Source organism: Apostichopus japonicus, chromosome 15, assembly GCF_037975245.1.
Source record: "Apostichopus japonicus isolate 1M-3 chromosome 15, ASM3797524v1, whole genome shotgun sequence".
Classification (NCBI taxonomy): domain Eukaryota; kingdom Metazoa; phylum Echinodermata; class Holothuroidea; order Aspidochirotida; family Stichopodidae; genus Apostichopus; species Apostichopus japonicus.
The window spans coordinates 27499666-27522210 of NC_092575.1; the positions used below are offsets into that span (position 1 = coordinate 27499666).

At 38.9% G+C, this 22545-nt stretch overlaps 2 protein-coding genes across 2 annotated transcripts in view; one reads left to right on the forward strand and one right to left on the reverse strand.

Annotated features, from left to right (window-relative positions):
• The first annotated feature begins 1336 nt into the window (after positions 1-1336).
• LOC139981341 (uncharacterized protein CXorf65-like) lies at positions 1337-10602 on the forward strand. The gene is made up of 5 exons (XM_071993679.1): positions 1337-1598; positions 2205-2291; positions 8914-9030; positions 9435-9512; positions 10354-10602. The coding sequence occupies exons 1-5, from the start codon at positions 1571-1573 to the stop codon at positions 10503-10505; spliced, it is 462 nt and encodes a 153-aa protein (XP_071849780.1). The 5' UTR covers positions 1337-1570; the 3' UTR covers positions 10506-10602.
• Positions 10603-13033: 2431 nt separating this feature from the next.
• LOC139981073 (uncharacterized) overlaps positions 13034-22545 on the reverse strand; it is a 32938-nt gene continuing 23426 nt past the window's right edge. Inside the window, exons 9-15 of the mRNA XM_071993232.1 lie at positions 21857-22132; positions 21063-21192; positions 18812-18945; positions 17642-17773; positions 16969-17236; positions 16477-16814; positions 13034-15605 (exon numbers count right to left, since the gene is read on the reverse strand). Of these exons, the coding sequence (XP_071849333.1) occupies positions 15441-15605; positions 16477-16814; positions 16969-17236; positions 17642-17773; positions 18812-18945; positions 21063-21192; positions 21857-22132 (1443 nt within the window). The 3' untranslated portion in view covers positions 13034-15440. The remainder of the gene's footprint in view (positions 15606-16476; positions 16815-16968; positions 17237-17641; positions 17774-18811; positions 18946-21062; positions 21193-21856; positions 22133-22545) is intronic.

Sequence of the window (22545 nt, forward strand, 5' to 3'; positions counted from 1 at the left end):
AGACGTAGATGTATACAAATTTAAATTTTTGTTTCTGTGATATACTAGATCATCTTTCATAACCTTATGTGTCTCGTCCAATTACTTCACATTGTAATTCCTGTTAGCCTAATCCGTGTTTCTTAACGGTAAATGACCATATACAATACTGATATGTTCGTCCTTTGTCTACACCGCAAGGAGTTGAGTCCACCTGAACCCCAGAAAACCCACTAACAAAATCTGAGTGACCAGTTTGACAGTAATATAACAACTGAAGGTATCGACGTCTACTTTACCCCTTCTGTGTTCCCCTCTGTGTATTTGACAAAAGGAGAATAAACCATCTGAAGTTGTTCTGGTCGATACTGATCGATTAAGACCCCGTTCAGAGTCAGAGAGGTCCTTAGCTCCAAACAAGACTGAAAAACAAACTTTATCTACCTCACACTATATGTAGTTAAAGGGATATATATATATTATACAATTTCAAGTATAAATATATATATTCATTTGCCTTTGTCGTTTACCTCCATTTCATTAACAAAGTCTGTTCAAAGTATCTCTTTCGAGATCCGGCTTTAGGAATCACAAATGATTTCGAGTTGGTTAGCATCATGTTTGATCTCTAGAGTAAGGCAAAATATGTCACCAAAAAAAGAACTAGTATTGTTCGATACAGGTGACAAACGCCTACAGTGGAATTACGACCTTCCTTACCGGTTTCGAACCTCTGGACATACAATCAGCGTACATAGCCTAGTTGGTTATGGTGTCCGCATAAAGCGGGAGGCCCAGGTTCGAATCCCGGTGGAGACTGGAAGTTTTTTCACTGTTCTGGATTTCCAACTCACTGCGGTTTCAATTATATATATATATTCATTTGCCTTTGTCGTTTACCTCCCTTTCATTTACAAAGTTTGTTCAAAGTATCTCTTTCGAGATCCGGCATTAGGAATCACAAATAATTTCCCATTTACCCCCCCCCCACACCACCACCACCCCAACAACCACAAAGAGAGAGAGAGGAGAGAGCCTTAAATAAAACTTATATAAATTGACATATGACACTGCTTCCACCAGCAACGCCTCCCCCCCCCCCTTCCCACCCTCCCCCCTCACCGCCTCCACCAGTTCATACAACCCTCCAATGACTATGGTAAGACACCCAACATTAATATTTGTACTAGTTTTGGGGTTCATTTACACACCTAAACCCATAATGTGAGATGAATAACCATTTACAGTGCCTATCACTTTAATCTCTTAATGGTTGCCAAAGTAAATCTGTTTTAATTGGTTAGAGAGGACGCATACATCCACGCGATGACTGAATATAAAGGAAACACACACTCTGGCAGACTAGAAACGAAGTGACTCCTCGGTAAATATAACGGAAGGATTGTCAATTTACCGTAAGAATGTAAAACTCTTGCTGTTTATGTCTTGCAATTGTTGACATAGCTAAATTCACGAACTATTCAAGGAGAGTGTAAACATTTAACGAAGAGAGGTATATATAGGAACAAATGAAGTTACCCGACTTCTGATAATTCTAAGCCGAGGACATCTTGTTAATGTGGACAGAGATATGAGTTTCATAACCGTCAAATATGGTGGTAAGTTTGTTTTAATATTTACCATTTATCGTAGGTTGATTGTCAATATAGGAGCGGGTGGGGCCCTCCCCACATTAGTAGGAGTTATAATTGACATTTCGTATTCAACTTTCTTTTTGAACAAGGTTTTAAAAGGGGCTCTTTGATTTAATTATGGAATTCTGATTATTATGATAAATGTAGCATATCTGATATTTGGTTAGTTTATATTGAGCAAATATAAAGTTTTCTTAAAAAAAGGAACAAAGAAAACCCTGAAATTGTTTTCATTTTGCATCTTACTATTATTATAATTAATTATATGAGTCTGGATTATGAGTAAGGATGGCGCAGATCAGGTATACAGCCCACCTTAGAATTCTTCATACGCAAATGAAATGCAACACGAAGATAGAAAGGTGACCCGGTGATACAATTATTCACAGGGCCGACCTAGAGTTCCTTTATAGAGAAAACTCTAGGCCGACCCAACTCAACACGCCACTGTATAGGCAGATATAAACACCACGTGACCATTAGTGATCGTGTTTCTGTTCTTACCGTAATTTTTATAGCAAATTACGGATTGATATGAAAGTCTAGAAAACTCTTTTCTTGTCACAACAGATAACCAGCAGAAGATTTTTAATCCTTACTGCTCCAGCGAAGTGTTATTAGAGTCGATACGACAACAATGCACAGAAGAGGAGGAAGGTAATATTCCCCCACCCCCTGGGGATGAGTGAGGGGGAGGTTAGGATCACTGGGGTGGGGAGGGATAGTAACACGATGTTTCTTTTTGTGGTTATAGGCCAATGAAATGAGATGCATGGGGTTTCAGTTGGGGTAAATTTTGCATTATTTTTGTGTTGTAACTAAATCTTGAAATGTGTAACTAAGCCGTGAATAATGATGCAACAATGAAACTAAAGAGGACGTTGTACATTTTATTATTTTAACAAGACTAATTTGTAGATCATTCCGATAGTGTATGTATTTTAGATCACCATGCAAGCAGGAACTTTCGAAGAAGCCACATTGGCTTATCAAAGCCGCAAGCTGACCGAAGTCAGTCTCTTAAATTCATATTTAACGTCCATGATTATGAATTGTCAATTGTCAACAACTCTGTAACTGGACGACATACATTAATCTGGGAGTGACTCGAACCGGGGACCTTATGATTGGAAGGCACCGGCGTTAACCACTGAGCTAACACTCCACACTAACACTAAAACTCCACTGAGCTAACACTAACACTAGTAATGCCTCGGTATTGATTGGAAGTCATAGATGAAAAAGGGTAGGACCATAATACGTAAGATGACCACTTTAGCGCAACGCCCTGTATTGTTGTAGCCTGTATACTTGCTCACTTTCAGTAAGTGGAGGCCGGGAAGCCTGATTTTTTTCCTAGGACGAATAAGGGTTTCAGGTTTTTCAGGAATTTACAAATTCGTTTGAAATCAGAGTTAGGGATTAGAAAATGGGTTAGGGATTGATTTTTGTGAAAATGAAGGATTGTCGTTCATAATCTGGGGTCAAAACTAGGAAAAAAGATTCAGTACATGTTTTTTTGAAAAAGCGTCACATGTTTGGAATCCATGGATTTGATTGGCCGATGCCCTTATTTGTCCTAGGAAAAAAATATGCGGCCGGGAAAAGCTAAAACATAGAGCGTCTATACATACTCACCCCATGTTTTAGCTTCTCCGAATGTAAATCCGGTTTGCTAAAATTGGTACGAAGGGAGTCCTTTCTTTTCAAACCGTGCCAGGGACGTAGCCAGGGGGGGAGCAGGGGGAGCGACCGCTCCCCCCCTTTCAGTGTCGATTTTTTTTTTTTTAAACTGTCGTTTTTTTAGCATGGTATTTTGTCAGTGCTCTTTTGATCTTGAATACTCGTCAGCTCCGTTAACTCGATTGTAATCGTAGTAACATTCATGCCTACTGATTCAACTACTTACTTAGTTTGGCAGATGCAATTAGCTAAATTTAGCTTATAGCCAATTACAAGCCTACAGTTGGCCACTGCGTAATAAAATACATATTGCCTGCCTAACCGCACTCTATGGAATGTCACGAACTGTATGCACAACAGGCGCGTATCCAGGGGGGGGGGGCGTTGGGGGCGCGCGCCTCCCGGGTAAGAAAAAGAGGAGAGAAAAAAAAAAGAAACAAGAGGGGAAAAAAGAGGGGAAAAAAGAGGAGGAGGAGACGAAGGAAGGGAAAAGAAAAAGAAGAAAGAGAGAAAAAGGAGAAAAAGAGGGAGTAGAAGGAAAACGCCAAGACACCAGGAAGAGAAAGAGGAACAGTGACATCATTACAGCGCTGGTCCCTATTATATACACAGGGTAGTCAGTGACGGATCAAGGATTTCGGAAGGGGCGTTTGCCTCACCCTACCCCTTACACCGACAACTCCATTTTTGACGTTTCCATTTTTCCTCTCTCACTCATGATCTATATACTATATATGGTCTATCATAACGCGTGTGTGTGTATATACGCCTTAAACAATTGTAGAATTGTGCTATGAAACCAACTGTGGCTGGTCTCGAACTCGACCGTGTCGTCGGGGAACCTGACGCATTTCGGGAAGGGGGCGACCGCCCCCCTCCCCCTTCAGCATATTTTTTTTTATGATATCGCCAGTAATTTCAAAATAGAAAGTGCTTAGATGCAACTTACAAGGCCTGGGAAGTGTCGTTTCCAGCGATCTGGGAGGCATTTTCGGCCAAAATTTACTTGTACGCTTCGCGCCAACAAATGGTCCTGGGTAGTGCCATTTCCAGTGATCTGGGAGGCATGTTCGGCCAAAATTTTCTTGAACGCTTCGCGCCAACTTATGGTGGCGCTACGCTTAGATAATTTGCCTACAGGCTTCGCCCCTCCCTTGGCAAATTCCTCGCTACGCGCCTGTTCGAATTTGTAAAGCAACCGCAGCAGATATCACATCATATCAGTGAGCATGAAAATGGCGTTCCAGGATGAACAGCCTCAAAACTGTCCGACTTGCCCGAAAAAAATAACCAAAATTTCGTTCAACATGTTATGGTCAATATCATATAAACAAGCATCGGTTATTTACCCTACATCGCATGCCATCGTGTACCGTACGGTCCGTGAAAGTTGCGCAGTGTACCGCGGGATGCTAATGTAAACAACCAAATGTCTTATGTAGATGGAGAAAAAGGCATGGAGGTCCAATTATGTCAAAACTCTCTTTTACATTAGAAATGGCGAATTAGGGGCTGCAGCCCCCCCCCCCCGCCTCCTACGCCTATGTGTGTAGTGTTCGGTTTCGGAAATATCTGCTATTTTTTTCATTTCCTTCAACCAAGTTTTATAATAGCCGTTATAAGAGGTTTTAATATTTCTACACCAATAAATTAACTGTCTGAATTTTCCAAAATTTCTGACCAACATTCTGCATCACACTTCCCTCTACTCGTGCAATTTTGACCGGTCTGTTAGGGGTTGAAGGAGGTTTTTCTATATTGGTTGTCCATAGATGAAATTTTGTGCAACATTATGGATATGTTTTGAAGTGAGTTTATTCACGAGAAATGTGAATTTTCAAATTCTGAACAAATAATGGGCTTGGAACCTTGAAAAGTGGGCCTGACGGATATTGTGGGCCGCGACGTAGAATCACCTATAAAAAGCAATGATCCACAGGACATGCGATGAGGTCGAACATGATTTGTGACTGGTGACAATCTTCAAAAAGGTTATGGATGGAAAAAAAACTATCGGGAAATACTTGGTTCTCAGGCAAAAAGTGTACATCTGGTTGGTCATTTTCAAGCCCGAGAAGTGCCATTTCCGGTGATCTGGGTGGTATCAAAACCAGAAATTTTCTTGTACGCTGCGCGCCAACCGATGGTGGCGCTCCGCTTAGATAGTCGTGCCTACAATTTTGAAAATCCATATCAATCGCAAAAAGTGCTCCCCCCCTTTCAAATTCCTGGCTACGTCGCTGAACCGTGCTGACGTATTTTCATGTAACTGCAGGGGCGGATCCAGGGGGGGCCGACCCGGCCCCGGCCCCCCCTTTTTGGAAATCAGTTGCGTTTTTTTTATGTGGGAGTACTTCAAATTCCTAATAGGCATAACTTGGTGAAAGAAAAGCCTAATATATATCCAGCTGCTCTTCCCTGAAACGCGATCGTTTTTATTCCAAATTTGAAACTAAGGCAATTATCAGGCCTACGCGACATCACGTATTAATTAGATACGGCTCAGTACTATAGTGCTGACTATTACTGTCAGGGAAAATCAATGCACAGTTAGCAAGTATATCATAATTATCTGAATGAAAGGGGGTGTAGGCGGTTTTACACTATCTAACGCAACGTAGTCGCCAAGAACCTGAAGTATTTTTAAGGGAGGGCCCGAGGAACATGAACTTATAGCATGCTCCTCATGGTGAAACATAATTGCACCTATTAGGTGAATTGAGTGTACTGTTAATAGTAGGAGAGACTAGTGTAGGTTCTTATGACCAACTAGACCGGTTTCTGCTCTCAAACTTTATAGGAGGAGCTTCATCAGTAGTAGCCTTTGAATATTTTATATTCGGCCTGGGCGTCTCGTTCTCAAAATGCATCTATTTTCTGTGCACGAGTTTTTATGGACTCATAGTGCAGCTATAAGAGCATCTAAAAGAGCTTCGTGTGAACCTTGAGAGTCAGCTGATTCTTCGTTAGTATGAAACCTTGAGTTAACAAGTAAATCTTTGAGATTTTGGGCCCTTTTGTAGGCTAGAATCGGTTCTTTTGGAAACAGTTTGGATAATTCCGCGTGCAGGGGCGTAGCGAGCGGGGGGGGTGTGGGGGTGTCACACCCCCCCCCCAATAATTTGGTCGCTGTCGGCAAATTTTGGGTCTGTCGGCAAAAGGAGAAAAGGTGAAGAGAGCGGAAGGGGAAGAAAGAAGGAAAGCTGAATAGAGAAAAGGAGAACGGGAGCTTCTTTATCGGTTATTTCGATTTTCCAGTTCTTCATCTGATAAACTCATTCACCAATCCAATCACCCGACGCCTGCAAGTTAAAAACCTCTCGGCAAATAACTGATAATGTCACGGCCGTCAGTATAGCTACTGTAGCCAGGCTCAGCTAGACGAGTGCCAGAATCGCCGGCAACTCAGTGAAAGAAATGGAATTAAAGGCTTCCGTATAGGCCGCAGCCCATGAGTCGTGCTATCGTGTGACAACGTGTTGTTATTATCCTCTGTTCAGAATGACGTCATCGCAGAAGGACACGGCTCACGAATTGTACACAATTTTTAACGTTTCTCGCTTGTATATCAATGAATGTTGTTATTTCTCATTACCGGAAAGTTTTCTGAACATTTTCATGACGAAGTTTCACTATTTCAACGATCGGTGAAAGAGAAAACACAGTTCGATAATTGGTCCCAATTAATTCTTCTTCTGCCGACTGCCATAAAAATAATATCGAAATGGAAATTCTACGGTGCCAAATTTGACTTAAAATATGCACCAGATTGCATCTAAGGACGTTTCAAAACTAAAAATTTTCCAAAGGGGAGGGGGACACCCCCTCCCCTTAGACCCCTCCCCCATTTCAGTCACATCTTCCAGATCCGTCGGCAAATCAAATCCTCCACACCCCCCCCCCCCACCCAACAAAAAACTTTGCTACGCCCCTGTCCGCGTGTTGCGAGATTAAATGCCAATGTTTCAAAAGTACATTTTCAAATGCGTGGTTTTGATATGGGGTGTATAGGTAAGCTTGAACACCATTGGTGGTTCCTTTTGTTTAGGTTTGGTAGTGAGGTATTGCCCACGGTTTTCAAATTTTATGCCTTTCGTGGCTGAGGCAATTATAGTTACGGAGTAACAGTTTCTCTGTGAACGCGTTCTTTTTCTGTAAGAAATCAGTCTCATTGTTACATAGACGTGCGTATCGTAATACTTCCCCTTTAATGAAGCCTTTAAAAGTGGCAAGTGGGTGTGCAGAGTTTCTGTCGAGGTATTGGAAGGTTTCCGTGGGTTTGGTGTAGACTTTGGTATCTAATAACCCATTGGTTTCAAACCTTGGACCTTTGAAGATTTTCAAATCTAGGTATGTTACCTCGGTGTGTAATATTTCTACCGTAAACTTTAAGAAGCGGTGAATTTCATTCAACCTGTTTACTAGTTGTTCAAGTTCCTGAGGTGAACCGTCTTAAAGCAATAGAATTTCATCTCTATAGCGGAGCCATTTTAAGATTTTATTATCTGTCGGTAAAATCTGGTTTTCCAGTCTATGCATGACGATATCACAGATTTCCGGAGAGGCTTGGCTACCCATGGCGCAACCGATCTTTTGTAGATAGAATTGGTTATTGAACTCGAAACAGTTTCTTGTTAAAAATAAGTTCAATTAGTTTGCGCATAGATATGGAAGATATTTTATTCATTCCATATTCGCTTTTTTCCGCCTTTTCATAGACTTCTTGACATATATCTAATGCCTCCTCTTGGGGAGTATTGGTATACATGGCGACGACATCGAGTGAAGCAAGTACTACTGCTTTTGGTAGCGGGGTGGCTTCCACAATTTTCAGAATGTGATTTGTGTCTTTCGCATAGGTGCTTTGTTTTAATACAATAGGAAGCAAGAAATAGTCCACAAATTCCGATATTTTTTCGGTCGGTGATCCGTTTCCGCTTATTATCGGGCCCTCCCTTAAAAATACTTCAGGTTCTTGGCGACTACGTTGCGTTAGATAGTGTAAAACCGCCTACACCCCCTTTCATTAATAAGTATATCATAATTATCTCATTGAATATATCTTGTTTTATGTTTTTTCTTGGGGTGAATCTGGTGTCATAATTTTCGCGCAAAAGAAAAAACGAATCGACGCAATAATAGTGTATCCATTGTACATGCACTGTTGAGCGTTGTTAAATATGTGTCTATCGAGAAAAAATATGTGCACAAAAAAGCGTGTCTGCAACGTTTCTGGTTTTTCTAGTTTTTGGCGAAATGTTTCACCATTTTGCATCTAAGCACTCACAATTAACCAAAAATTTCCAAGGGGGACAACCCCTCCCCTAGACCCCTCCCCCAGGACGCAGATCACTAAAGTGCTACCATCGGGATGTCGGCCCCCCCTTTCTCAAAATCCTGGATCCGCCCCTGTAACTTAAATATGTACAGTTTGTTTAAGGTTTAGTGAAGAAGGCCAGCTAGGGTCGAAGCGCCAGGACCTCTAGGTTTTGCATATGTATCTTTACAAAGGCAGCATAAAGGACTTGCTTTATTTATTTATTTTCAATCAAGCCTAAAATTTTATTTTCCACCATGTTTTTCTTCTTCTCCCTAGTTACTATCGATTTATCCGATTCGGCGGGCAACATAAAAAATTTAAATAATAATTTGAAGGCGTATGCTAATGCTTACCTAGAAGGAAGAGAAAGCTATTGGTTGATCAAAATAGAAAGTAAGTATAGTTATGTATAATTTATTCTCGACCATCACTTACCCTACTATGGGAAAGACCCAATTTGGACTCAAAATCACTTTCTCCTGATAGCAATACAGTGATAATTGTAATCGAGGGGTTGAAGGTGAGTTGGAGGGAGGGATGAGGGAGGGTCAATTTGACCCGCGGTGGGTGCATTCAATCTATATGAGGGGTGTAGGGAATAACGGGAGTGGGGTAGCGGATGTTTCACGTGATTAAAGCCATCTCAGAATATATGACAGTTAGTATATCCAAACTACTCATACTGCCAGTACGAGTGCTTGGAAGTATGACTTGAAAGTACCGTTTTACAGAACAAACTTGTTCTAACTTGAGTACATTACTCAAGTAATTTTGTCATGTTTTATTCATATTCTCAGAAGGACGCACCGATAACGATCCAACTAAATATAGTCTGATGATCACAGATCCCGAATCGACATGTCCAGAACTAACTAGTAAGTATATATTAGTATAGTCAGTAAGTATAGCAGAGATCTTCCCGCCAAAACGAAACAATATCAGACTACAGATTGACGAGTGTAATTAAATGTAAATATATTAACTGTAAATAGCATGCTAGAAATGACCTCGATTTAAAACAAAGCTTTACCAAGTCTAAATTTTGATGGACACAATCAATTTATGGTTGAGGAAGGGCGAAGGAGGACGGATGCAACATTTCTTTCTGGATAGACCACAATTAAAGTGTTATTTTACAGCATGGCCCAATTAATGTCGCAAAATATTTTGCAACAGTACTTTTTTATGGTCTGCCTATGAGAAAACTTGATTGAATTGGTGGGGTGAATAGGGCCTGGATCCCTTTGGCTACCTGCACGTTATTTAAGAGTTGCACCAGTTGGATGGGAATTATGTAAATTGAAGTGAGACAGTACCAAAGGATAAAATATATATAGCCTATATATGCCTCATAACGCTCTCCTCGACTTAACGCGGGGGTTCGGTGTTCGCCAATCAGAAAGAATTAAAATAATATAAACTTCGAGGATGATAAAAAGGATATGTTAAAATGCGTCAGTCATTCCCCCAAATCACATCTGCGAGGTATAATATATAGAACGCGGCTGTATGCGAAGATCAAATCTATGGCAATGTAGTAACCAAGGGTCAGAGTTCTTGAGATAGGCCCGTGTTGACGCACAGATCAATTTCATACGGGTGGTTTGAGGTTCAAAACCTTATCTAAACAATATCCATGACGCATATTCTTCCAAGGATAATACATATTTGATCTTCTAGTCGAAATTCTGTTTGACTTTATCCTTTCCATCATAGGTCGGTTACAAGATTTATCAAAACCTCAAACAAAGACGCGGAAGGAAATGCCGAGTTGGAACAGTCTCAAGAAGAAAGTCGGTAAACCCAACAAGGGAGGAACAAGTGGACGGAACAGCAGGGGGAGTGGCTCCAGTAAAGGGAAGAGATAACTACAGTTTTTGATATCAGTGGTTTCTTCACACTAACCGAAATTGTATTTATATAAGAGCTCAGCGACTAGTCAAAGATGTATTACTAATGATGGAATGAGGGGTGGTGGAGGGGTGGCAGGGCGTGAGTGAGGGGATTGGAACATTTAAGCTGCTTAACCAACATGGTGTAGGGCAAATTAACCAGGTCTCAAACATTTGGCACACATACCCCATTGTCAGGAGGGGGCAGTGTCAGGAGGGGGCGGTGTCACGAGGGGGCTGTGTCAGGAGGGGGAGGTGTCAGGAGGGGATGGAAAAAATGTTGTGGAGTGCTACTGCCGTACCAGAATTCCCAGCCACCCCAAAGAGCAGAAACAGTAAATGTTGAGAAGTGGCCTGTTTTGAAAATGTTTATGAAAATTTATCTCCTCCGTTGAGTCATAAAACTTCTTTATGGGTACATCAGAACGGGGAGGGGAAGGGGGAGGGGAGGGAATGGAATAAGCAGAAACAAGGGTAACTAAGGATGCTCAAAACGGCTAATGGGGATGTGAAGAGATGGCTGGAAAGAGGGATCCAATGAGTGCAAGTAACCTATCCAACAGAAATGCATATCCACTGGGGGGGATGGTGGGGGGATGGTGGGGGGGATGGTGGGGGGATGGTGGGTGGATGGAGTGACATGAAATCAGCTGACAGAATGCCAATTAGTTGCTGCAATAATTCTTACTTGAGATTTATTTCAGTCTATGCTACACAAGAGATTCAAATGTACAAGTATAACCTGGGAAATATAAGAAATTCATATAGTATACACAACATCACTGCAATTAAATTCATACTGATAAGTGTCCAACAGAAAACAATCAAGGTGATATGAAATATAAGAATACATTTCAGAGAAATATAAAACATTTTTCTACAAAAACATAAAAATCTTCTCTTATTTTTTCATTTTACTTCAGTCATGTGTCTCATGTTGAACTAATATGTGAATATTGTCACCATTGGTTGTGGTAAATCAATCACAATATTTCTGCTAATATTAAAAATTATCATGAAACAAGTTCATTCATAATTTTCCTTTGTGCTTTACTTCCCCCGTCCCACCCACCCCTTCCCTCCCTCCCTCCCCCTTTCCCTTTCAAAGAATCGAAGATCTCTACAACTTTGTGTCAGACACAAATTTAGACACAATACATAAATAGTTTGCATGATTAATATAAATATCACTTTGAAGAATACCACACCTGAGAAGAAATTACACCAGAATTATGTTAAAGTGGTCACTCAGGTGTCTAAGAGGGGGGGGGGGGTGGGGGGGGGTTAAATATATGAAAATGGTTTCAAGAAACTTGATCTAGCATTTCAAATTTTCAAATTACACATTACTTAGATTGGCTAAAACTTTGTTGAATACTTGCTCATTTGATTAACTAATTTCTGTATAAAACGTTCGCAATAACCAGAGAAGTGACAGTTTTGAGAGTAATTTCTGAGTTGATGGGAGTGATTAACTTCCTCTTTGATGGGTAAAACAATTGACAATAATCAATTCTATAGATCTAAAAGATATCAAACAAAATATCAAGAACAATTTGACTCCTTCAAAAATTCTACTAATAGGTTCTCAATCGGTTTTCTATTAACGAGTTAATACTAACGACTACATACGATTTCTTTGGCTTGACCTTGTCTTGCTTTTAAGCTAAACTTCTCAGAAAAGTTGAGAATTCCAAAAAGATAAATATCCACTCCACTCCACCTACAGTAACAGTTTTCATCCAAATTCATGGAATTTGTAAATGAAAAAAAATTCATAATGGATTAAATATATAACAGTTTGCTTTGCAGAGACTGCTTTTGTGCTGTAAGTCAGACACCCAGAAGTGTTGATCAGCCTCTGTGATGGTATGGTAAAAAATGAAATAGTAAAATTCTCACTTGATCACTAAAAATGATGCAAAAAATACACTCCCACCCCACCCCCCTTCCCAATAATAAATAAATATATATATAAAATGAAATTGAAAAATATCTTGGGTTCCATATATAGTTCTCTTACATCCCAGCAAATTTACCTATATATTATTATATATAATATTATTAGAGAAACTATTTAACTTTTGCATGTGCTTTTCTCTGATGATCTCACAGACTATCACTTGAATCATATTTCCTACAGTAGCTGAGTAATGGTCTGAGTAATGGTCTGAGTAATGGTCTGAGTAATGGTCTGAGTAAATGGTCTGAGTAATGGTCTGAGTAATGGTCTGAGTAATGGTCTGAGTAAATGGTCTGAGTAATGGTCTGAGCAATGGTCTGAGTAAATGGTCTGAGTAATGGTCTGAGTAATGGTCTGAGCAATGGTCTGAGTAAATGGTCTGAGTAATGGTCTGAGTAATGGTCTGAGTAATGGTCTGAGTAATGGTCTGAGTAAATGGTCTGAGTAATGGTCTGAGTAATGGTCTGAGTAATGGTCTGAGTCAATGGTCTGAGTAATGGTCTGAGTAAATGGTCTGAGTAATGGTCTGAGTAATGGTCTGAGTCAATGGTCTGAGTCAATGTTCTGAGTAATGGTCTGAGTAATGGTCTGAGTAATGGTCTGAGTAATGGTCTGAGTAATGGTCTGAGTATTGGTCTGAGTAATGGTCTGAGTAATGGTCTGAGTAAATGGTCTGATATGGATCTCACTTAGAAATACAGTGCCAGATCAGCACACTGTGGGACTCTTAAGGCACGATATGCTCAGGTTAAGCCCACCCCTTCCCACGCACAACTCCCTTTTATTAAGTTTTGTAGGTATGACTAGAAAATAAATAGTTCTTTGTGGCACAAGATGTTTACCATATTTTTTTCTTTTTTTTGAATGCTACCCAACATTAATTGAGACAAAACAATTTGAATACAACACTGAATATAGAAATATAATACAAATAAAAGTAACTTTTTGATGTGAAAAAAATTGACCTGACGAAACTGTTCTTGTTTTGGAAAAATATAACAGAGGCTTGAACACTATACAATGAACAGTAGTATTTCTAATAGCACACAGCAATCACACATTAATGTTATTATTTACATAGCCACACCTGCAATTTATAGTTGCATGTAAGGCTGTTCTATTATTTGGCACTTTTAGGAATGAAAGACCTCCATCTCACAACTTTATAGTTGATTAAATTTAGCAGAATTTACACCCGTCTGTATTAATACGAGAACAAACTTCGAAATATATGGTTCAACAGTGTGGTATTGTAATGGTACAATAGTGTAGTATTGTAATGGTACAATAGTGTAGTATTGTAATGGTACAATAGTGTAGTATTGTAATGGTACAGCAGTGTGGTATTGTAATGGTACAGCAGTGTGGTATTGTAATGGTACAGCAGTGTGGTATTGTAACGGTACAGCAGTGTGGTATTGTAATGGTACAGCAGTTTAGTATTATAATGGTACAGCAGTGTAGAGTGTGAGCACAGAACCACATAAGCATGATTTGTACTAAGACAACAACCGCATGGGTAGGAGAAGAATACATATACTTAAAATGGATGAAAATGTAACAACAGGAGTAAAGTACATCAAAGTACAAGTACAAATGATGAAGTACCAATAGTTTAAGTATATGAGTACTATGTGACTACAGGTACAATACCCTGGGTACACATACTATAACATTAATACAAGTACTAAAGCACGAGTACAAGTATGACAGCATGATTCGCAAGATCCACCACATGAGTACAAAATCCACCACATGGGTACAAGATCCACCACACTAGTACAAGTCAACAAACTTAGTAAAGGTACTTAAATATAAGTTATAGTATGACAACATAAGTAAAAGTGAGTACCACAGTACTACAACATGAGTACCACAGTACTACAACATGAGTACCACAGTACTACAACATGAGTATCACTGTACTACAGCATGAGTACCACAGTACTACAACATGAGTACCACGGTACTACAACATGAGTACCACAGTACTACAACATGAGTACCACAGTACTACAACATGAGTACCACAGTTCTACAACATGAGTACCACAGTACTACAACATGAGTACCACAGTACAACAACATGCATACAAGTATGCATAAACAGCCATTCAAAGAAATATGAGGAATGCTCAGAGTACAAGCAAATTCCTGAGTACTTCAGTACCAGTATGGACTTACTAAAAGCCATCAACCTTCTACTTTGCTGCTATGCATTACCAAACAATACATAAAATCCTCATGGACTTACTACAAGCCATCAACCTTCTACTTATTGCTATGCATTCAGAGCAAACAATTTATGACATCCTCTAGGAGGAACAGAATAAGCAAATATCACACATGATTTCACAAATAAAAATATCAAAAATGACATCAAGACAACAAGAAAAATGGATCTAAAATAAATCTGCTAAAGGTGTCCCAGTTTAGGTTTTCCTTTATTTAGGAGCAGTTAGCTTCCAAATGTTGTATTTCCTTTTGAGTCTACTGCCCTAATTTTCGTTTGCTGCGTTTTTCCCATTATTGGTTAACTCGTATCACCATTCCAAGTCAATGACGAGAGAAGCAACACATGAACATCCTCGTCCTAACGATTACAGTGACTATCAAGAGAAGCAGTTTAACTTTACATGCAGAATATGAATATGAGTCACATTTTATACGAGAGCTATGCTAGTTTCTCACAACTCAATCTTTAGATCTGGGATTTTTAAGTAATGACAAAGAGAATTTCACCTAAATTTTTTTCCTGATGAAACTAAATGATCCTTTTAATTATGTAATTTGTTTAATAATCCGTAAGGGTTACTGTCGCTTTGACAACTAGGCTTTTGCCAAACGGCAACCTTTGTTATTGCTTTTACATATCATAATTCTGCTACTTTTTTTTGCAAACTAGAATTACAATTCATAGATATGAAACAGATCAGTCACTTGCTGGTTTATCGATGACCTGATCGTCCACCGGGTGGTGTTGGCAGGAACGGTTGACTCTTGGTGTCTCCTTTGTTTGGTGTGAGCTTTGGTGTAAGAGGTGCAGCAGGACCCCTGGGTGACGGAGGGCGCATTGGGTTAAGAAGACCCTGAGACCGTCCAGTCAGTGGCATCTATGCAAAATAATATTATGAAAATGATATTACAAATGGTACCGAGTTTATGGATTCATCTAAAATTTGAAAAAGGCATCCGCGACTTTTACCCAAAGTATTGAGAGTAAATGACTGCCTTAAAATATATATCAATTTTTAAAATGCAAATAAAATCTTGGCTGGAATGGAGATTAAATCAATGGCCTGGAAAACTGGTCCAGTGTTCCACCAAGGGAGCTATCCAACCCTAACCTGGAAGGAGGGATGGACACTAATTTCTGATTGAATGATAACATTTTGATGACAAAATTTGTGAATATTGATTGTTGCTAGCAAAGTGGTCCGCTCCGCTCTCAACCCCGGTACACTCTCAACCCCAGTCCACTCTCAACACCGGTCCACTCTCAACCCCGGTCCACTCTCAACCCCGGTCCACTATCAACCCCGGTCCACTCTCAACCCCGGTCCACTCTCAACTCTGGTCCACTATCAACCCCAGTCCACTCTCAAACCCATTCCACTCACAAACCCATTCCACTCTCAACCCGTCCACTCTCAACCCCTGTCCACTCTCAACCCCTGTCCACTCTCAACCCCTGTCCACTCTCAACCCCGGTCCACTCTCAATCCCTGTCCACCACTCTCAACCCCAGTGCCCTTACATCGAGACTATGACAGTGCGATCATGAAGATGTCAAGTCATGTGAGATATCACATGTTCCTTGGAAAGGGAATAGATACTACACTAACTGTTAAGGTAATAGGTTGATGTGTAATTTATTGTGTACTGTTTACAATTGATCACACAACAGTGAATATTATACAGGCCATGTGGAGTCACTTATTAGAGTAAAGAAAAATAAAGCCATTCAAATCTGCTTCAGGTTACCTTCATTGAACCCTGCGCTGTTTTCATCGATGGATACAGACCAGCTTGGGGCTGGGGTGGTCCTCCACGAGACTCTTTAGGCCCTGACTTCTGGTCCCTGGGTGAGACTTGGGGAGGACTTGGTGAAGTTGGTCTCCTGGGCTCCCAGGACACCTCCCAGGACCCTGATCGAGACTGATTGCTTGTGAAAGACGACGGTGGGGGATTGGGCAGGGAAGGGGGAGTTGAGGGTCTGTCTGGTCTCCCTCTGGTGAGAGGGGTGCGACCTGAAGGTGAAGGAGTTCGAGGGGGAGGGAGTGGAAAGGAGGGACTGGCGGGCCTGACAGGAGGATGGCCACCTAAAGAAATTAAAATGAATGAAATGAAGGGTGTTACAAAAGAGTAACAGTGAACTGTTGCAATGTTATTGAGGATGAGTGTTTCTCCTGAGGGGGAGGTCTCTAGACCTCCCAATACATACAAAAATTTATTTTAAAAAATATAAAAATTTACCTGTGTAGTCTGGCGTTAGATGACTTGGTCCGCTAGAAGGTGTACTTAGTCCTGATGCACTGGGTTTCTTTTTCTTCTTCTTCTTTGCCTTAACCTCGCCTTTAACTTGTTGGAGGGACCCTGATTCGCTGCCCAGTGGGGTCAGTCGTCTAGGCGACAGAGGTTGTGCTGGCTGTGATTTGGCAGAAGGTGTATTATTGGCTTCATCACCCAGCTGATGAATACCTGACTTTGGGGGTGGTTGTGGTATGCCAACAAAAGAAGCTCCCTGTGGAAATAAATGTCAATAACATAAAGAATTTGCTCTCAACAGTAAAAGCCAGTGGTAACAGATACACAACACAACTGTTTTCCATTCATTTTATTTTCCTATTTTCAAATTTATTGTATTCTTTGCACAATCAAAGGTTACTTGATGGATTTTATTTTAGTTTGACAAAAATCAGAATTGTATCAAAATGATTGGGAGGTTGCATAACACAAAAAAGGAGAAATTTTAATTTAGATGATAGGTGTAAGGTAATTCCATACAAGTATAGGATGCTGTAACAGTGTGTGCTTATAAAGTCATACCATATATTTATCTTAACATTCATAGAAATAGCTTGAACATAGAATAACCTTATACATAACTGACCTGGTTTAAAACTAAATTTCTAATAATGTGACCCACCTGAGTAATCTGTTGGTTATTGCCAGAACGAGGTGAAAGTTTTGAGTCAGGTGGTCTGGGTACCACTGCAGGGTGGTGAGAGGTCATCTCTGGGTTGTATGGTGGTGGAACCACCAAATCAGGGGGTATCATCTGTATATAAATAGACAACACTTAAATAGAGGCTTGTTATACATATTCAACATCATAGCAAAAACAATTTCTGTGAGAGATCTGACCAATGCTAGGAAATGCTTGTTGCATATTCATACACTAAGCTGAACTGAGGATAATTTGCATTAAAGCAACAAAAAATCTGTGGACTGTGATTGATGAATGTATGAGAATGCTGCACACATATCCAAATTACATTGAGTAAGGTGATCAGCACTGCCCAATATTAGATCTGACCAATGCTAGGAAATGCTTGTTGCATATTAATAAGATAAGCTGAACTGAGGATAATTTGCATATAAGTGACTAACAATCTGTGGAATGTGATTGATGAATGTATGAGAATGCTGCACACATAAACATATTACATTGAGTAAGGTGATCATCACTTCCCAAAATTAGATCTGACCAATGCTAGAATATGCTTGTTGCATATTCATAAAGATAAACTGAACTGAGGATAATTTGCATATAAGCAACTAACAATCTGTGAAATGTGATTGATGAATGTATGAGAATGCTGCACACATATATACAAATTACATTGAGTAAGGTGATCAACACTGCCCCAAATTAACTTAAGAAAAAAAATTATTATAAATACCAAAGATATAAAGCATGAATATTATAATATTACCAGATTTAGTATATTTTTTATCTTCGAAAAGTATGGAGATGTAGTAACTTCCCCCTTTTTCCAATTTCTTTTTGAAGGTTTTCTTATTGGTAATCTCAAATGTTTTCATATCATCCAAAGAACAAAGTTGGCCTTTTGAATGAAAAATTCTATTGTCCTAAAATATCGATGATTAGTAGAAATAACATTTGATAAATAAGTTTTTTTCATGTGTAAAGCAAAGTATAAACTTATTTAACAGTCTCTGACATTGGAACACTCAGCTCTGTTCAATCAAGACCCGGTGTTATCGTGGAGATGAGTAATTGCTTCCTGCTGTGACTAGAAATGTAAATAATTGAAAGAAACTTCTTATAAGTCTTTAACTGTGTTGGTATTACCTCTAAAGATTTACCCTCCAATCTGCCGGTATCGTTGTTGTTCTCTTCGATGTCGGAGACGTCCATTCCAAAGTCCATACTATTATTACTTGCTATGCTGTCTGGAGAGTTCTGTGGTTGGGCTACTTCACTCTCTGGTAAAAAATAGAAATTGGTACAGTCTGTCAAGGATTACAGTCACATGCTCTTTACATCAAGTGCACAAGAGTATGATGGATTTAATTGGTTCCTTAGACTACCCCGGCCAAAATTTTTAAATGTATTTCATTCTTTACTAAAAACAGCCATATGACCATTGTTGTGTTCCCTACCTCACCTCACAATCATGCATGTAAATGTACACTATTTAGAGTACACTATGTAGAGTACACTATTTAGAGTACACTATTAATAGTACAGTGTAGAGTACACTATTTAGAGTACACTATTTAGAATAGATTACACTATGTAGAGTAAACTATTTAGAGTACACTATTTAGATTACACTATTTAGATTGCACTATGTAGAGTAAACTATGTAGAGTACACCATTCTGAGTACACTATTTAGAGTACACCATTCTGAGTACACTATTTAGAGTACACTATGTAGAGTACAGTATTTAGAGTACACTATTTAGAGTACAATATTTAGAGTACATTATTTAGAGTACAATATTTAGAGTACATTATTTAGAGTACAATGTAGAGTACACTATGTAGAGTACACTATTAATAGTACAGTGTAGAGTACACTATTTAGAGTACAACATTTAGATTGCACTATGTAGAGTACACTATGTAGAGTACACCATTCTGAGTACACTATTTAGAGTACACCATTCTGAGTACACTATTTAGAGTACACTATGTAGAGTACAGTATTTAGAGTACACTATTTAGAGTACATTATTTAGAGTACAATGTAGAGTACACTATGTAGAGTACACTATTAATAGTACAGTGAAGAGTACACTATTTAGAGTACAATATTTAGATTGCACTATGTAGAGTACACTATGTAGAGTACACTATGTAGAGTACACTATTTAGAGTACACTATGTAGAGTACACTATTTAGAGTACACTATTGAGAGTACACTATTTAGAGTACACTATTTAGAGTACACTATTGAGAGTACACTATTGAGAGTACACTATTTAGAGTACACAATTTAGAGTACACTATTTAGAGTACACTATTGAGAGTACACTATGTAGAGTACACTTTTTAGAGTACACTATTGAGAGTACACTATTTAGAGTACACTATGTAGAGTACACTATTTAGAGTACACTATTGAGAGTACACTATTTAGAGTACACTATGTAGAGTACACTATTTAGAGTACACTATTGAGAGTACACTATGTAGAGTACACTATTCAGAGTACACTATTGAGAGTACACTATTTAGAGTACACTATGTAGAGTACACTATTTAGAGTACACTATTGAGAGTACACCATTTAGAGTACACTATTTAGAGTATACATGAATCATTAGTTCAAATGAGCCAGAGCAGCTTTGGAAAACTTCTTGCTGATATATATGGATTATGATGTAGGCTAAGACAAACTAAGACATTTTTATTAATTAATGTAAAGTACATGTCACTCTGTCTCAGGAGAAACCATGATAAATAATAATACCGTCCAAGATCAAACTCAATTTGTCACAAGATGTTTCACTCGATATTTATCAAGGGTTTATATAACAAAGAACTTTGATTAATTCATTCAGCTTGGGAGTTTTATCTGACGGTTTTATCAGAATCGAACGGATGATGAATCACAGATATTCTTCTGAGTACTGAGTCAATGATTGATCCAAAGTAAACTCTCAATGAAGAGCTCTTTACTCTTTATGAAAATTAAACAGAGTAGATCCAGCTGTTAACCACATTCATATCATTCCTGATAACACTCAACTAGCAACATCTTCCATCTGGATGGGATTGTCTGCTTAAAGAGATAGTACTGTAGGATAAAATCAAACACTTTAATATACCTTCTGCTACGCACCTGTAATTCCTCCATCTGAAAAATTACCACAAGTTGAACAGTGGAAATTTTGTAAATAGCTACTCAAAGAAAGTATGAAACTTCAAATGATGCTTTCCTTCTAACCCTCCAATCAGTTTACTTTTTCATGGAGCATTTAAAGAAGATCTTCGGTGCTACAAAATATTAAAAAAAAAATGTTTAAAGAAAACTTTATATGTCATTATAGATTTCAAAAAGGCTGAAATCTCTTGTTGAAATTTAATTTACCGTTAGCAACCAGACTGCCCTCTAGTTGTTCTGATGGTTGCATCTCACTGTCAATGACACCACTCTTTGCTGATTGCACAATTTCTCCCTCTGATGTCACATATTGCACGACTTCTACCGACTGTTTCTCCTAGTTTAGGCAAAATGGAAATATGTTCAGACTTGACAATCAGGCTTAGCACAGGTGCAGCTGTTATGAATGAGTTGTACAAATAAATACATCTGCAGTGGATTTATTATAGACTTGGAGTAGGTGATGTCTATGTACAGGGAAAAGGTGGTGTGTGGTGGGGAGGGGGGGGGGGGGACTAGGAATATACATAAATGAAGACATGCTACCAATACACCAAGAGAAAGTTGAATCCTTTAAGTTTCTTTCAGGGACAACTTCCTACTGAGGTGACTTAAATTATCACAGGTGACACATACAGTAGAAATGTAAATAGTGCATCTTGCTTTAGATTAGCAGTTAAGAGTAACAAACTAAAGACTCAAAAAACCACCTCTGAGAGATATAAACATTTGAATAAAGATAAAATGATGAGTAAATTCATGATCAACGATTCATAAAATTTGTCTATAAATTTACATATCCAAGTATGTGTTTGACTGAACATAAGGGCCAAGGCATCTCCTGATGATTCTTGAATACACTGTTAACAAATTCTCAAAAAGTTAACAATTCAAACTTCAAAAGGCTTCAGTATTGGATTAGAATATTTAGGCTTGATATGTATTAATAAGTACATATCTAAGTTTAATGTACATAGAGATGCATAGGGGTGACTTTTTACCTCTGTTACACCATTGGCTGCTCCTGAAACCTTGTTGTTCCTGTGGACGTCCCCACTGTCTCCGTTTGAACCGTCATTTACCTTATCGGAGGACATCACCTCTTCTTCTGCATCTAGATCTTCTAATCTAGTCAAGTTAGACATCCTCGGTGACAGACCAGGTCTCGGCGTTGGCACTGAGTTAAACATTGGCACTGATTGTTCTGTATTCTGAGATGGATTGGTCGTTGTCTGAGCCGAAAGACTTGGTAGCGCCTTACCAATACTACTATTCCTCTAAAAAGACAGTCAGAGAACACCAGTATTTTACTTGAAGAAATTGGTAAACTCAAAATTTGCAACATTTGTAAAAGCATTTATATTTATCATGAATTAAGCAAACCAAGCGACAGACTTTCCAAGATGATAAACTGACAAAATTATTACCATGTCAACATAACCAAGTTGATTAAGATAAATACAATACATAGATGAGGGGGATACAAACTCAATGATCATCTTTGATTTATTTCACAGAGATCTTTGTAAGGAATAACTCCCCCAAAACAGCTAAGAAAATATCTTGTACCATTTGAAAGATACGCTTGTCAGAAGTTGTGTCTGGGAGCTGTTACTTTACAAATCTGTGATGTTGCTGCGTCACTAGAATTTGAAACGTTTAACTTTCTCTGTGTTTCTGCTTTTCATAG

Excerpts from the sequence above, each read along its gene's own strand:
- LOC139981341 (XM_071993679.1), top strand. The coding sequence starts at position 1,571 with ATGAGTTTCATAACCGTCAAATATGGTG. Across the intron at positions 1,599-2,204 it reads CATAACCGTCAAATATGGTG|ATAACCAGCAGAAGATTTTT; the intron begins GTAAGTTTGTTT and ends TTGTCACAACAG. Across the intron at positions 2,292-8,913 it reads ATGCACAGAAGAGGAGGAAG|TTACTATCGATTTATCCGAT; the intron begins GTAATATTCCCC and ends TCTTCTCCCTAG.